At 42.1% G+C, this 17,645-nt stretch overlaps 1 protein-coding gene across 1 annotated transcript in view; it reads right to left on the bottom strand.

Annotated features, from left to right (window-relative positions):
- Positions 1 to 572: 572 nt before the first annotated feature.
- The window catches only part of LOC146610447 (forkhead box protein J3-like), a 60,293-nt gene continuing 43,220 nt past the window's right edge, over positions 573 to 17,645 (bottom strand). The window contains exons 7-12 of the mRNA XM_085344213.1: positions 13,992 to 14,208; positions 11,136 to 11,390; positions 8,543 to 8,644; positions 3,573 to 3,845; positions 2,730 to 2,858; positions 573 to 1,248 (exon numbers count right to left, since the gene is read on the bottom strand). Of these exons, the coding sequence (XP_085200339.1) occupies positions 1,130 to 1,248; positions 2,730 to 2,858; positions 3,573 to 3,845; positions 8,543 to 8,644; positions 11,136 to 11,390; positions 13,992 to 14,208 (1,095 nt within the window). The 3' untranslated portion in view covers positions 573 to 1,129. The remainder of the gene's footprint in view (positions 1,249 to 2,729; positions 2,859 to 3,572; positions 3,846 to 8,542; positions 8,645 to 11,135; positions 11,391 to 13,991; positions 14,209 to 17,645) is intronic.

Here is a 17,645-nt window from a genome sequence, read left to right as displayed (position 1 = left end):
CTGAAAACTATATAAGTTAATGCTGAGTCACGCGACGGTCTGATTTTCTTTTTGATCAGTGACGTATATTGGCTCTACTAAAAGGCTCATTCTGTTACTCAGCTTATTACAGCTGACAAATGAAGACTTTTATCCATTTGACCAGAGTCCTGGGCAACGCTAACATTTAGCCAACAGGATTTGAACACTGACAGCACAACACGACACACAGTTAACCTCACATTTAGGAGATGTAAAGGGCAGAGGTGTGAAGACATATGTGGACATAACACCCTGAGAACATGACACACTAACCTGCTGTTGAAAGCGCATACTGATGACAAGTTTGCGATAAAATAGGCAGAAGAAATTTACAGCTAGTGTCCTGTATGACAGAAAAAAGATAGAGGAGGAACAATTTGTGATAGATGGATAGAAGCTAAAAATACCTGTTTTAACCAGCAGGTGGTGCCCCGACTCTTGATTTAGGTTGAAACGTCCTTAATTTTGTCCCCAAACTATTATCCTTCTCACCACATATGTAAAGTAACAACGAGCAAAGCAATGCTACAGTGAAGAAAGGATGAAATGTCTGGATTTGCTCAGTGTGTGCAAAAAATAAAACAAATTTGATGGTTTTCTTAAGACAGTTTGGGGAGAGGACATCTTTTTTGTTCATTCCAGTCACAGGCTGGGAAACGTTGTAGATCACGGGACACGAGCTGCAGCGGGATGCACATTTAAGAGAAAGAAAGCAATTCAAAGAAGAACTGACAACACTTTGGCGACTTGCAACCCTGTTGGCACAACGGGGACACAACGAGAGACAATTCGGAGCGTTGTCGCTTTGGACGAAACGTGTTTATGTCTTGGCTTCGTTCGACACAGTCTCAGTCTGTCCCATCTCCATTTTTCCATGATTGTCTTTAGATTTAATAGACCACTTTTATCAGAAAAAAAAAGGCCAGCGTGTTTAGAAAAATCACTTCCCATCTTGTTTTCTGTTGGATTGTCTTCTGTTTTGTTACACAGGTGAAAGGAGCAGGTCAGTCAGTTTCGTACCTTATGTCACTATCATCACACTTTGCCTGCATCTCCTTATTAATTTCAAGTCTTTTCCTTCGTCGCTCCCTTTGACTGACGGCTCAGTCTAGACGATGGAGTCCCAGTCAAAATCATCCTGGATGTCGTCGGCAGCGAGCATGCGCCTCACCTGAAAGTGTCCCGGAGGCAGCGTGTGTTGTTGCTGGCTCAGCTGGCTGTGATGACCTGGATGTATAAGAAGATGATAATTACATCTGAATTATTTCTTTTTAAATATGTGAGTAGGACAAAGAACAGCTGAAACTAAAAGTGTCTAAAACACAGCTAAAATATAGGAAAAACAAGAAAAAGTCAAAAACAGAGAAATATACTGTCAGCACATTACACCACGTCTTAAAGTGCCCTAAATAACAGGTGATCATGACATGGTGACTCATATTAGTGAGTCACTGCAATGAATTTTAATGGTTACTTTGAAACTAAAATGCATATTGGATACTATAAAAACGCTCAGTGTATCTTAAGAAAATTATAAAATTAATGTATCAGAGAGGTGTTGATGCAACTTTATGACGAGATACTTCAGTATGTGGCAGCACTGTGCTGCATTAAGTGCCTTCACAACAATATTCTGAGCTACAAATCAATCATTTTCTGGGGAATTAAAGAAAATTTATACTAGTTTTTCTACTGGTTCACTTCATTAGTACTCGGTTAGACCACCTTCTGCCTTCAGAGCTGGCTTAATTCTTTATGGCATGGACTCAACAAGGTGCTGAAAACATTCCTCATAGATTCTGGTCCAAAGTGACAAGACAGCATCATACAGTTGCTTCAAATCCTGCAGCTGCACATCCGTTTAAGTACAGTGAGCTCATGGTCGCATTCAAGAAATCAGTTAGGAAGACTATGGTGATAAAATAATGCTCACTTGTTGCTAAGATTCACAAAGTATGCCAATAAAATATCCTGAACACTAATGCACTCCATCACCACCAGCCCCTACCACTGATACAAGGCAGGATGGATCGATTTTGACCATCCAACTGTTCCAGAAAAAAACTCATTGTAGGACGTATAGGAGTGGGAACTGCTGTGGTCATCTCTTGCTGCGCCCTCAGAGATGGAAAACTTGGTTGTACCGAGTGGTTATTTAAGTTACTGTTGCCTTCCTATCAGCTTGAAGCAGTCGGACCATTCTCCTCTGACCTCTGGTGTGACCAAGGGATAGACAGAGCTCACTGGATATTTTTTTCTTTTTCAGACCATCCTCTGTAAACTCTCAAGATGGTTTCATGGGAACATCCAAAAAGATCAGGAGATCCTCATCGACAACCACGCCACATCCAAAGTCACCTAAATCACCGTTCGCCTCCATTTCTGGTGCTCAGTTTAAACTTCAGCAGGTTGTGTTGAGTTGCTGATCTGTGATTGGCGGATTTTTAATTCTATCTCCTAACTTTATGAAGAGAAATACAACATTTAACTTTAGTTCAAGCTTCCCTATTTAATCAATCAGAAGTGTGTTATCCAGTTTAAAGTGTGCTATTGCCAAAAATCTCTATCTCTCTCTTGCTCACACACACACACACACACACACACACACACACACACACACACACACACACACACACACACACACACACACACACAGCCTCTGTGTAAGCCTCCATATACACCATGTATTTCTCCAGGCTCCTCCTGACCTGTTAAGAGAGCGATGGGAGAGTCACCTGTCATGGTGGGAGCAGTGTTGCTCATGGGAGGCATGTGAGGATATCCTGGTGGGCCCATCAGAGAAGAAAGGTTTTGTCTCGAGTCCATGTACATGTTCCCTGTGGGAGAATAGACAAAAGGGCAATGACTAACTGTCAGATTAGTATCCCGGCTTTCACACTACTCATCTTTGCAGAACACAAGCTGTTATCATGGGCGCACACAATTTTATTGTCGTTTTATGCTAAGCCAGAGAAATCCAATAGATTCTGCTGCCACTCAGTGGATTTCCCTCTGGTGAAATATTCCCCCATCTTCATATCTTTACTTCAGTTGCCATTAAACTGACAGACTCCATAATTTTGCTGTAAATAGACAACGAGCCAACAATGACACAGCGAGCGGAGAGACTGGCAGTCAGCTGAGCTCCTGCCTCCATCCCGTCAACTAACAGCAGGAACCATTATTTTGCTAATGGAGAGTTTTTTGGGGTTCCATATGTTATTTTAAGTTAACATACTTTCTTTTTCACGCTTTTCTTTTCTTCTGACACATGAGTGGAGTCATCAGATAAAAATAAATAACAGCATTTTATTGTAATGTTTGTTTTTTTTAACAGGATACTGCGGTGTTAATAATTAAATAACAGAACAGCAGTCCAGAGTACGATGCTGCCATGTGTGCATGTGTGTAAAGCCCTGTGCACATATAAAGCAGCTGACTTTCCAGGTCTAAGCTGGTTACTAGCAGAAATCTCAGCCTCTGGTCCCAGATGCAACAATCTAATATACTGCTATCCTTATAGTACAGGATCCTTGGCCCGGCAGACTGACCTGTGCTGATGTGTTGATTATGTGGGTTGTGTTGCCCATGCTGATTGTGATGGCTGGGCTTTGGATGCATGGCCCCGTGCGGCTGAGCCGGGTGCTGAGGAGCAGACGGCGGCGCTGGATGTTGGACCTGAGGTTGTGGGTGGGTGGCGCCCTGAGGGGGGATGACCCCCGTCGCCATGAAGAATTGGTTAATGGAGGAACACAGGTCAGCCATCTGGGCAGCATCAAGAGACCAGTTGCTGAGCTCCGCCTGTCGCATGCTCTCCTTCAGACCTGACAGAGAGAGGAAGCAAAGTGCTGTGACTGCCACGCACCAGAGCTTTTACTGCTTCAAGATGTGACATCGTTTCATGTACTTTATTTTATTGTTTTGATTTGTTTTTTTACAGGTAAATTAATGCACGAGTTGTTAATTTGCATTTGTTCAGCTTGTTCTGCCAGACAGGAAAAAAACAAACAAAGAAAAAACAGAAAAAGAAGCGATATAAGAGAAAACCTATTATTAAATTAAATCAATATGCTAAATATAAAGGATGCAAGGCCAGCACTGGTTTCTGTGATTTTTTTTAAACACGGCAAAAATGAGTCTCTCATTTGTGTGGGTACAAAAATTTCACTTCCTTCACTACTTTACTGAAAAAGCAGACCAAACGTTGCTGTCCTCTAATAGATGCTTTCTTCTTAGCAGCACTTCCACTGCCAAGAAATACCCGACATCCTCTAAGTGGGTGGTGATTGACTAATGAATAATTTTAAACATCAGGCATGCATCAGTGCTTATCAAATCGAGTAAATTGTATTTTTTTGTGATGTAGTGTAATTCCCTTGGTGTTTTATCTAATAAATTAGGAATATGTTTATAGAATGAACATACAGGCTCAATTGTAGTCGCACCTGCAGGAAAAAAAAAAATCACAGCATGCGTTTTCAAATTTTGCATGAATAAAAAAAAAAGTCAAAGGATTTCCAGCCTGACACACCGGATCATCACAGAGGCACAGGTACAGGGTTCATAACGGGACTTCTATGGAGTAATCCAAAAGAAGAAGAAGAAGCGTCGGTAGAGATGCACAAGAAATTGATCTTGCAGGGGTGATCACACCTTTCATATAGGGCGATTGTGGCTCAAGAGTTGGCAGTTTGTCTTGTAATCGGAAGGGTGCTGGTACGAGCCCCGGCTCCGACAGTCTCGGTCGTTGGGTCCTTGGGCAAGACACTTCACCTGTTGCCTACTGGTGGTGGTCAGAGGGCCTGGTGGTACAAGTGTCCCTAACCCTCTGTAAGTGTGCCCCAGGGCAGCTGTGGCTACAATGTAGCTTGCCATCACAAGTGTGTGAATGTGTGTGTGAATGGGTGGATGACTGAATGTAGTGTAAAGTGTTTTGGGGTCCATAGGGACTAAGTAAAGCGCTATACAAATACAGGCCATTTACCATATACACCACTGACAGGGGAGGTTACACTCATTCTTTCTTCATCATCACTAACCCACTGTTAGTGGGTGGGAGATATCAGGGAGCAAGTGAACATTTTGTCCTCAAAGTTGATGTGTTAGAAGGAAAAATGGGCACATGTAAGGATTTGAGTGAGTTTGACATGCGTCAGATTTTCTCCAACACTGCAGCTCTTGTGGAGTGTTCCTGGTCTGCAGTGGTCAGTATCTATCAAAGGGGTCCAAGGTGAACCAGCGACAGGGTCATTGGTGGCCAAAGCTCACTGATGCATGTGGGTAGTGAAGGTCATAAAGTTAGACCTGATCAGTGTATACCGGCTATGATACTGTTCCCCTTAAGCCTTAAAAGCTTTAGAAGTACATTTTTACAACTGTGTCAGAAGCCTTTGATTTATTCACCAAATACATTATTTAATATTTATGTGGACTAAAACACTGATAAATAAATACATGTGGATGCTTATGGGAGGATATTAATGAGTCTATGATTTAAAGGTGTGGACACCACTAAGTCACTGCTGGGAAAAAATACAAATGTATTTTTAATAGTTTCATCAGCTGATTTAACTGCGTACAAAATGTCAATTCTTTAATAATTCTTGCTTCAGTATCTCAGACATCCTTGTAGCTTCATCATTTAATGCAATCGAGTTTCATCACTGTAGATTGTGACATTTTAAATTCTGAAAATAGGAAATTTGGTATTTGCAGAATCGTAACAGTGTTTTAAAATTAGATGTAAATTCTTGACCACAAAATAAGTTACAAGTTTCCTTTAGACTCGCTAATTATATTGAGCAAAATGTACAGGGTGGGCCATTTAGATGGATACACCGTAATAAAATGGGAATGGTTGGTGATATTAAAGTCCTGTTTGTGGCACATTTGTATATGTGAGGGGGCAAACTCCTCAAGATGGGTGGTGATGGTGGTCATTTAGAAGTCGGCCATCTTGGATACAACTTTTGTTTTTTCAATAGGAAAAGGGCCATGTGACACATCAAACTTATTGGTAATGTCATAAGAAAAACAATGGTGTGCTTGGTTTCAACGTAACTTTATTCTTTCATGAGTTATTTACAAGTTTCTCTTTGTTCACAGCCATTGACATGTCGAAGAGGTTAACACGTGAGGAGCCGATCGAAATTGTGTTGATATCTGGTGAACGCAGTAACCAGGTCATTGCAGCAGATTTTAATGGAAGACACCCTACTAGACCACCCATCTCCCATGCTACAGTTAGCAAACTGCTTGCTAAGTTTCGTGAAACTGGTTTAGTGTTGGATTTGCCAAAATGTGGACGCAAGAAAACTGTCACTAATGAAGAAACATCAGTGGCTGTCCTAGCTTCATTCAGCAAGAGCCCACAGCGTAGCACTCGCCGCATGTCACTGGTGAGTGGCATTAGTCGAACATCCCTTCGGCGGATATTAGCTACTCACAAATGGCACCCTTACAAACTCCAGCTACTGCAGCATCTCAACGAGGATGACCCAGATCGGTGCACAGAATTTGCAGAATGGGCAAAACAAAAATTGGAACAGGACCCTCAGTTCACGCAGAAGATTTTGTTCAGTGATGAGGCAAACTTTTATGTGAATGGTGAAGTTAACAAACAAAACCACTGCTACTGGTCTGACACTAACCCACATTGGATGGATCCCTCCAAGACTGTTGGAACAACAAAAGTGATGGTTTAGTGTGGTATATGGGGTACAACGATAGTGGGTCCATTCTTCATCAATGGAAACCTCAAGGCCACTGGATATTTGAAATTGCTACATGATCATGTTTCCCTCTTTATGCACTGAAGCTGGCACGTTCCCTGAGTTTTTCCAGCAAGATGGTGCACCACCACATTATGGGTGCCAGGTCCGAGCATTCCTAGATGAACAGTTTCCTGGAAAGTGGATTGGTCGTCGTGGGCCAGTTGAATGGCCCCCAAGGTCTCCCGATCTGACCCCCTTAGACTTTTATCTTTGGGGTCATCTAAAGGCAATTGTCTATGGTGTGAAGATACGAGATGTGCAGCACCTGAAACTACGGATACTGGATGCCTGTGCTGGCATTTCTCCTGCGGTGTTGCTATCAGTGTGTGAAGAGTGGGAGAAGAGGGTTGCATTGACAATCCAACACAATGGGCAGCACATTGAACACATTTTATAGGTGGTCAGAAACTTGTAAATAACTCATGAAAGAATAAAGTTACGTTGAAACCAAGCACACCATTGTTTTTCTTGTGACATTACCAATAAGTTTGATGTGTCACATGGCGCTCTTCCTATTGAAAAAACAAAAGTTGTATCCAAGATGGACGACTTCTAAATGGCCACCATGGTCACCACCCATCTTGAGGAGTTTGTCCCCTCACATATACTAATGTGCCACAAACAGGACTTTAATATCACCAACCACTCCCATGTTATTACGGTGTATCCATATAAATGGCCCGCCCTGTATTTTCCCCCTTCTAAATATATCATTTGCAGCATCAAAAATTGTAGTTAACATATCATTTTTTGTGATATTTCTCCTTAATATGTGTCACTCTACATGCTAAACATTACAGCAAAAAAACATGCACTCCTTCATGACTTTTCCCAGACAACTTCTGCAGAACTTTTTCTTACCACCGTCAGCAAATCACGGGTTGAATAAGAAATAAATTATTTATCATCCATCACCGTGAGGACACATCCAGCACAAGAATCTCACTACGGTTTACTGTCACCGTAAGTTTCAAAACCTTGAAACTACAAACCGTCTTTTGTTCTGACGGGATGCCTGTTCACATTTAAAACAACGCAGAAGACGCTGAACTGAAATCACCTCCTCTGGTATTTACCGCTTCCAAAATAAGACAAGCTCAAGCTTCCATTTTTCAAACGTGAAGACGGATATTTTGCCCAAAAACACATTTGTATGGCTCGTATGTGGCGCCGACAGAGACAAGAGGCTCGGTCCCTGCTGTTTGGAGATGAGCCAGAGAGAGTAGAGGATGGCATTACGGCGGTGTGAGAGAGGTCAAGCGTTGCAGAAGTAGAGAGAGAGAGAGAGAGACAGCAGCGGTCTGTGAGCTACAGGACCAGCCGTCGTCATCAATCGCGTGTGGATGTTGCCGGCTTTGTGCGCTGACCGTGATAAGAGGCTGTTACTGAGCCGGGGCCTAATTGGATTATTCACATCATACAATTGGGAGGGAGCGAGACAGCTTGTGTGTGTCTATGTGTGTGTGTGTGTGTGCGTGTGTGAGAGAATAAGAGTGGGAACCTCTCAGATGCAGGATAATGACTTTTATTAGGGCAGTACTATTACCACACTGGATATTATAACACTGAGCCTCAGGGCGAGTGCATATGAAAGCACAGAGAGGAATCACAATGGTTTAATCAAAGCAGCTGATCGACATGATATGCATTTTATCAATTTTCCCCGTGTTTAGGCGGGCCGCGGTAGACAGCTTTATCAGTGTTCATTTCATTTGTCCACACTGATGGCAGTTGTGTGTTTGCGTTACCTTGGAATGGGGAGAGGTCTACGTCAGCCCAGTTGTAGCTGGTAGCGATGCGGCAGCTCTCCTTCAGCCAGTCCAGGTTGGGGTACCAGTCTGATGACATGACTGACACACACACACACACACACACACACACACACACACACACACACACACACACACACACACACACACACACACACACACACAGACAAACATCTCTTTAAAGAAACATTTTTCCAAATGTTGCAAAAGACAACCTGGAAAAAACAAAGGATTTTCACACGAAGCAACGAGGGTAAGAATCAGAATAATGTCCCATATTAATGTCATTTAACTTGCATGTCTTTGTTAACATTTCTGAACTGACTTTGAAAGGTGGCACTATTCTTACCCTGGAGCATCGCATTGTAAAATAAAAAAGGAATCAAATTCAGAATTAAAACATCTAATAGATAAAATATAAAAATTTTTTTCAAAATAAACCAAACATGGTGTCTTTAAATTGCGTGTTTCAAAAGATTTCTCCCAGATATAAAACAGCATTGGTTATCTGCAGTGATACTGAAGAACACAACACTGTTAGATGATCCCAAACTGGTAAACTAATTCACTTTAAAAAGATCTGTCTGTTCTGCAAACAGCCACAAGGTGGCATGAGTTTACACACAAAAAGAAAGACAAAATCCAGTCATAGCTTTGCTTGTGAGGCAAAAGAAAGAAGATTCTTTTCAGCGCCTTCACCACCACAACCCAAACAACAATACATTCTCAGGCCGTGGATCAAAGACAGAGAGGTTGCTTTCATTCATCCTCAGCTTGGTTGTGGGGAATACTAACCTAGATAAATAATGTCTAAATAGGCTTTTCCACTGGCCTGAGAGCTCTCTTGCAGAGACACGAAGAGAAAAAAAACACACAAAGACTGGGAATATGAGTAGGAAAAGCCTCGTGAAGATTTGGAGAAGCCTGTTTGTATCAGCTCAGCCTCATAAAAATCAAACACTCTGGGACCTTATAGAGGAAAGAATACAATACAAATCCAATGCCCGCGTACACAGATGTGCCATTCTGATGTGTTAGGTGAACTGCAGTTACACCAATGTGGCCTTGGAAATCGCAATGTTGAATCAGTGTTTTGGTGCGCCTATATATGTGAAGCTATACTTTGAGCTTTGTATGGTCTTTTCAGGAGAATTAGAAAAGCAGAGAAACTGGAGAAATAGCATTGGGGCTTTCAAAGTGAAAGTCTCGGTAATAGGAGGTCTTCTCTTCTACAGCGGCATCGGAATGAAAAGAACACCGGACAATATTTTCATAATTTTGTCATTTCAACCCTGAAGGTAGTCTCCCCCACTGCTAATCACAGTCACGCCAGATAAAAAGAAACATATTTTGATTTTATTTTTCTTTTACTGTTGCACATGTTTTACATTTTAAACCCATTTTCAAATGATAAGCAAACAACTTTATTATTTCTTTAACTGCCTGTTTCCCCATGTCTAAAAGCATCAAGCCATCCATTTCTTTCTTAACTGTTTATCTAATTTAGGGTTGAAGGGGCGCTGGAGCTAATCCCCAGCTGTTAAGACACAGAGTACGCCCTGCACACAGAGGCATACAATCGTACCTACAGCCACTTTAAAATCACCAGCTAACCTGACAAGCATGACTCTGGATGTAGGTGAAAGCCGAGGGCACAAGGGCAGCAGGGGGAACTTTCTTGCTGCGAGGACGCTGAGATTACTGGTTTTCTGTTTCTTGGAAAACATAATGTGAACGGTAATAGTGAGGAAGGTTTGCTTTTGGTGTAATATAACCACTTGTTCACCAGGCCAGAAGAATTTCGCTTATACTCAATGCCAGCATAGCTCACTTGGTTGAGCAGGACCTCATGCCGAAAGGCTGCTGCAGAAGCTGAGTCTGAATGCACCCGAGACCATGTGCTTCAGGTCATTCCCCCTGCTTTCCTGCCCTTTCAATAAAGGCTAAAATGCCAGAAATAGATCTTAAAAAGAATTATGGTTATCCATATCCTAAATGAGGGGGCTGTGAAGGTAAAACACCAGTGGTCAGGTCTATATTGTGTATGTTAAGCACATCATATAAGCAGTTCCTGCTCCTGTGCAGTGTCTGCACAAACTTCCCCAGATGTTGATGGAAACTGGGATATAAAGCATCTTTTGTCTGTGGTTTCTGAGCAAATTTGTTCCGAATTAACTGAATTCAGTGATTTTGAAACAAATTATGGTAATTAAGGATAAGGGTTTTTTAAAGTACATGAATTGCCTTTCACCTCAATGAGTATCTGTGCCTTTGTAACCTCTCTCCCAGAGTAATTAACTACAATCAAAGGGACTCTCGTGTTGCTTTGTTAGTGAACATTCATGTTATCGTTAAAAGAAAGCTTTCACATTCAAATTTAAAGACCTGGTATGTTCAGTGCAAGCTGATGTATTGATGTTATTATTATTACTCTGATTGGCAAAGTATTATTCAATCCCTGTTAGAAAGTTGCTAAAGTCTGCCCATGTTTTTCCTGATGTTGTGCACCAGTAGGCGACACCAAAGATCCTACACATGCTGTAATGCCCTTTGTCTGTAAACCTGTTCTCACCTGTTGTGGGGCAGGCCTGCACAGCGTGACTCTGCTGGTGGGAGAGAGACGAGTGCTGCTGAGAGTGACCAGAGTGCTGTTGGTGCTGACCGTGGGTGGAGTGAGGGGAGACGTGAGAGTGGTGAGGGTGGTGCGATGTCTGGCCATGGTTGTGTTGGTGGTGGTGGCCGCTGCCGCTTCCCCCACCAGGAGAGTGCTGGTAGGAGCAGGCGGTGCGGGCCTGTTGACCCGAGTCACCGGGCATACTCATCAAACCTGCTTGGGGAAAAAAACATAAAGACACATGAAACTTTAAAAAATGGGGCAAAAATGATGGAGAAGACACCTTTTTTCCACTATAACAGCTCAACCAAATAAAGCCAAAGATTCTCCTTCAACAACATGTTCAGATTTGCTCTCTTGAACTCATTTTAAAGTGGATGTGGATTACTTTCACGTTGCCATTTCTAAATTATTGTCAGTCAATTGTTTAAACCACCTACATGCCTTGGTATGTCACCCACAGCTATTAGCCTCCTATTCAATCACACATGCACAACCACTGCTATGGCTTCTCAGTAGCAGGAATATGTCTTATACATCGCAATACCACCAAAGGAATTATACGGGTTTGTTGAATCCAAGTCCATTTTACACTGAAGGAATTGCAGCTCGGATCAGAAAACTGATCAGTTTATGTGGAGGCTATTTATCAGCAAGAATAATGTATCAATAAATTTGATTTCACTTTGATCTGGCAGCAGACTTCCACATCTTTGCCATCAGGCTGTGGGACGGCATCAGAGGCGAATGCACTGGCACCCCTGTAGCTTGCAGCTGTAACTTTAGACATAAATGTCAGCACTGGGTGGTAAAATAAATAGATTCACTTATGAATTCACAAGATTAACGATTTTCTGCCAGCTGCTCTCTTGCCTTATTTGCAGCACCAGTGCGGGCTTCTGCCATTATATTTTGATATATTCTTTATAGATCTCTATCAGCCATTCATCTGATAATGCTTTTGATTTAAGTAGGCTTCAAACAAGCGCTTTTATGAGGGCACACACAGAGCGTGAAACAGAAAGCCTGGGTTAACAAGGATAATCACTATTGGTGATACCCATCATCTCTGATTGGGGGTGTAGGTTTTGGCGAGCCAGCCTGGCTACGTCACCCGGTGTCTCTCCTGTCTGATTTGTCATATGAATCTCTGACTCATCCCTCACACACACAAACACACACACACTCTCCCTCACCTCTACCTATGAATTCCTTTTCATCATCGACACTGAAGAAGCTTTATGTCGGTTGCTGCCTCATTAAATTTTCAAATGATGCTGCAGCGTTTCTGGACCTCGGCTGTCCGCTTCCCGGTTTTGTGACTACTTAAATGTAAAAGGCTCTTCCAAGGACGTACAACGTCCAACTATAAAGTAAGGTGGACTCTTCGAAGGTTACCTTCCTTTGGTACATTTGTTTGAGTCGTGTTTACCTTTTCCTTTATTTGCTATCACTCCAAGATCTCTTCAGAACTTTTTGTGACCGATAAAAAGCGAATCGATGAGTGCACCACCGAGTGCAGAGTATTTTTCATTCAGTCTCTTTATTCCCCTCTGCTGTGTGTATAGTCAATGCTTTCATTGCCTTAACTGTATTTACAGTACTGCAAATCAAAGCTCCATTTTTATCTATGATTTTACCACGGCTGTGTTCCTCTTTCCTAATTTACCGTACGGGTGCATTTAAAGGGAATAATAACAGGGTTCTCTTTAAGATTTTAAGATGGCAAAAAGGGAAAGGGCAGCATAATTTTGAAAGCCAGATTGTAAAATGAGACTTCACAAGTTGACCCAGCTGTTGATTCACTCGTTTGCTCTTTAGAAAAGGTTCATATTTGCTTCACTGTGACCTGTAATTCAGGATGGTGGCACTGCCTGAGCCCGTAGCAATGCGGTGTGTGGTCCTGGACTCGCTGTAGATACGATGAGCTCCTCTGTCTGGATGACTCAAATTCTCAAATACAATGACTACTGACACCGTTTCCTGCTAAGCCTCACACTTAAGGGACCCTTTCAAGCATCCGCTAAATCCATTTTCTTCCTCATTTTCCTTTTAGATCTCAGCGCAGTGCCGTTTTCTTCCCCACCATCTATATTCTCATTGTCTTATCTGTACTCTGTGTACAACCCTGACCACAAATTGAAGGGGACCTTGTCAGAGGGTGAATCCAGGCAGCAGTTGCGGGGGTCAACAGAGCGTATCAATCTCCTTGGTTACAGAAGATTTGTTGATGTGTATCAGGAGTAAAAAGTGAGAGAGAGAAAGCGTGAGAGGGAGAAGAGAGAAGGTGAGAGGAGGTTGGTGCGATGGTGGGGTGTCCAAGAGGGAGGAGGCCTAGTGACCTGAAAGCGTCAGGAAGCAATTAGCGAGATGCTTCGCAAACTTTAGAACCAATCTAATTAGCTGCTATCAAAGCTGCAGAACCCTTTGCTCTGCTCGACTACAGATGTGTTTGAGAGTTTTTTCCCCCCCTTCTGTTGAATTCTTACTCTTAATTGCCTTTACTCATTTGACTGAGCGAGCCGTAAAACGCAGATATGCGGAACAACAGATTGTTTGTTTATTAAAACACAACAGAGTAGGAGTGTGTGGTGGAGGTTAATACTGGAATGCCGGCTATGAAACCAGTGTTAAACTGTTTGAATTTATAAAGGTGGTGGTGGCGGGGGGGGGGGGCTTATTCTTGTCAGTTAATTATGTGCACAAAGCCTCACACAGAAGTTTACTTTATTTCCCAGTGAACACACGTGTTATTATAGGTGTCGAACAGGTACGCATGAGCAGGCACACTAATCCGCACACAAAACCACCCACCTTGCTGCGAGAAGGACTGCTCGAAGACGCACTTGTAAAGGCTGCGGAACGAAGAGCTGAGGTCCTCGAAGTCTGAGAAGCAGAGCTGCTTGTCCCGTGACTCGGGGACAGGTAAACCGTACTGGGGCTGCGGGGGAGGAGGAGGAGGCGGCGGCGGAGGTTGGGCGGGCTGCTGGAGGCTCAAGGACTGGGACGAAGGTTCCGAGTGGCTGCTCACCTTCGAGGCGGATAGGAAGAAGAGACGGATCGACTGTTAAAAGGCACGGGGAACATCAGGGAACGTCGTGGTTTCAGAAAAACGCCTGACAAAGGCTCAATTCACACTGCGATTGAAAAGATTTAGTTCGTCAAGGTGATGAGGCATTGCAGGTTCAAGTGCATACGTTTTATGTGCTTGACTGGTTCATCAAAAATAGTAATCATTTTTTGGCTCATTCATAACCAACTCTTGGCTCTACTGTTTATAAAATACACAAAAAACACCACCTAATGGCACCTAGTTCTTTTATTGACTGCTGCTTGTCATACACAGAGCATGTATGGAAGGATTAGAGAGCATATTAGTGACTTCAAGAATTTCTGTGCCTCCCCGAATTAAACCAAGGCTCATTTAAAATGTTTTAATTGTCAAGGAACTGCCATTCAGTTGTAAAATCTCACCGCACATGAAACTGCTTAAAATTATTGGATTACTCCTAAGTGGATTGTATTTCATCACCATCTTCCTCCATCACCTGCAGCAGCAGTGCGCGGCTACGAAACAACAGCAATTTGTATCCAGAGAGAAGATTCACAATTCAGATATTTGATCCTAATGTGACATAATATAACTTGTGTCAGTCAATCTAAAGACAGGATGCAAAACAGAAGCACAAAAGGTGACTCGGGACTGCACGGATCATGTAGATGACGTATGTGTTAAACCTATATATGATCAAAATAAATGTTCTATTTATTTTGATCATATAAACAAAATACAGAGGTTCCACAAAAAAGTGGGAGGAAGTGCACATTTATTTAATCCCACCCCTTCTCCATAAGTTATCAGCTAGTATTTATCCAGCTTTGTTACTAATATAAACTCAATAGCAACAACAGACATATTTCTAATAACACAATATAGACGCTATGTAAAAAAACAAATTATCACCATAAAATTATTTGTTTTACAACTCCACACCTCCGCACATCAAAGCCCTGTGCCTCCAGTTTTGGAAGGTTAATTCTAACATCTGTATAATCTGAAGTAAGGTTAATAGGTTAACCTGGTGTGAGAGTGCCTTAAACCCGAGTTCTTCTTAAATGCCATGGGTCCAGTAGAAGTCTGTGAGGAAACAGCTTTCTGACTTGACCTCTGTAAACACTTTCCTCTTGTGTTAATGGTCTCAGTGACACACTGTGGTTAGTACTATATAAATAATAAAGAGACCAAGATGGCGACAGCAAAAAACAATCAAGGCTTCAAAGACCTGGGTTACACCGCGGTAGCTATGACACTCTTTTACACTTTTTGAGCTTGAACTCAAAAAGTCGCTCCCATTTTACCTGGTTAGGTAACCATAGCAACCAGCGGGAAACGCATAACCTGGTTTGGAGCACGTTATCTTGTAGCTCCAGTTTAAAAACAGCTGTAAATAACACATTTTCACAGATTCTTTTGATCAAACAGAGCAGAAAGGAGCTCTGCGTTGGGGTTAGTTATTCAGAAATTCAACGTTTTCGTACATCCTCCTACTCTGCTGCCCTGTTGATTTTAAAAAGTTAGAATTACAGTTTGCAGAATAGAAACTGCTCGGTGTATTTGTGGGCCTGGATCAGGAAGAATATTACATGAAGACAATTAATTTCACTTTGAACTGGTCAAAAAGTGATTTCCTGAATGGCTAAATGTATTGTAAAGTTTAGCTGTTGTGTTAGAAACAACAGCTTCTAACACAACAGTGAGATTGCACTAAAGCTGAACCACACCTCAGTGTATTTACATATGCAGCACCGATTTCGTTCCTTACCTGCACCACCAGTGTTGTCTTTTGCTGTTATATTTTTATTACTTCATAGTTTTCTGAGACCAGTCTTAAGTGAGCATGCTCAGATCCTGTCGCCTGTTGATGAATACTATTGTGAGGCCATTATTTTGCTTTTTAACCCTTAAATCAGGCACATCTGGTCAGATTATATTAGCAACTTATTCACTTACCCTAACATTAGCAATCAGGGTAAATTGTCACACAAAGGTGGTTATCAGCTTCATAACTTAACTCATGATTGATTAATCCAGCTATGAGCATGTTCACATTAAGGGGATGACGCTGGCAGCATCCGGCCAGTCACACAGATGGACGTCTCCACTGGCACGCGAGCCGCTGATCTCACAAAGAATGATAAAACTGTGAGGGTAACTGAAAGAAATGCTCCTGCTGTAGAGAAATAAGCGGTGTGAAACAGAAAATCACAGTACAATAGTCAGTAAAATAAAAGTATCAACACTCTAACATTGAAATATGGGAGAATGTGATGAATTAGATGCATGTGTGATAGATTTAGTTGTTATTCTTTCAGCTGTAGCCTCAATTTTGTCTAAGGGTCTGAGAACAGTCTAAAGATTCAATATAAAAACATAATTATAATGTAGGTTTAGACTCTAAGGTCCACAGATGCCCTGTTTTGGGATCATATATTATAGGCTATAGAACAGTCTAATGCTCATCGGGGAAACAGCAAGAGTCTAGATGAAAAACTTTAGACCCTGCATGCACAAAAGTCCAAGGACTTTTCCACAAATGGTGATTCTATTTCCCAGATAACTGATTGGTTGGTAAGCAGTGATCTCATACCTGCTGATCGACAACCTAGATCGGGTCTGCAGGATAGGTTACCATGGCTACAATAACAAGTAAGTAGAGCTAAGAAGTGAACGGACTCTGTAATACTGCAAACCCAGGGTTAACCTTGAAGTTACCTGGATAATCCCAAATCCAGCTTCCTAGCACAGGCGTCAAGTGGAGAGCACCTCTGCCTTTAAGTCAAAATGCATTAGAAACAAACCTCTTGGCTTTTTTGTCTCTACAGGCTGAACCTAAGTGAACACACCTGAATTTCAATTGGCAGACAGAAAAGTAAAATTCAATAATAATACGATTTAATTTAAATGAATTAAATTAAAACTTCAGCCGAGCCCTGGACACTTTTTTTTTATATAAATTACTGTCAGAAATCATTTAATAATTCAGCCATTCACAGTGATGATCATACCAAATTCAATTTCACACAATTAAAATGGAATCGCTGCTGCCTCTCATTTCTTTTCACATAAAAGCAAAAACAAAATACGAAGCTTCACATATCTGCCGCATATTGTGAATGCAGCCGGTCTTCATCCACCCTCATTTCATCCAAGCTGTCATCTTCCTCACCATCCACCTGGAGAACTCAAGCAATTTGCTGTGATCAGTGTGTCTCTGCCAATATAAGCCAACTTACGACGACACATCTCCCACACATCTACCTCCACCCCAATAATGCCAGCCTTTCCATAAACTCTCTCGGTGTCTGAGATCTCTGCCAGCAATGCCACCAGTAATCACCGTCAGTCAAAGGGATGCGGGGGGAGGGGGCTATCACCTGCTTCAGGTAATGAGTCAGAACTAAACCCGA

Source organism: Diplotaxodon limnothrissa, linkage group LG20, assembly GCF_057381915.1.
Source record: "Diplotaxodon limnothrissa isolate DT_005_m linkage group LG20, D_limnothrissa_male_GT1.1, whole genome shotgun sequence".
NCBI classification, from domain to species: Eukaryota; Metazoa; Chordata; class Actinopteri; order Cichliformes; family Cichlidae; genus Diplotaxodon; species Diplotaxodon limnothrissa.
Note: the sequence above shows the minus strand (reverse complement) of the source record. Positions and strands in the feature narration are given on the sequence as shown.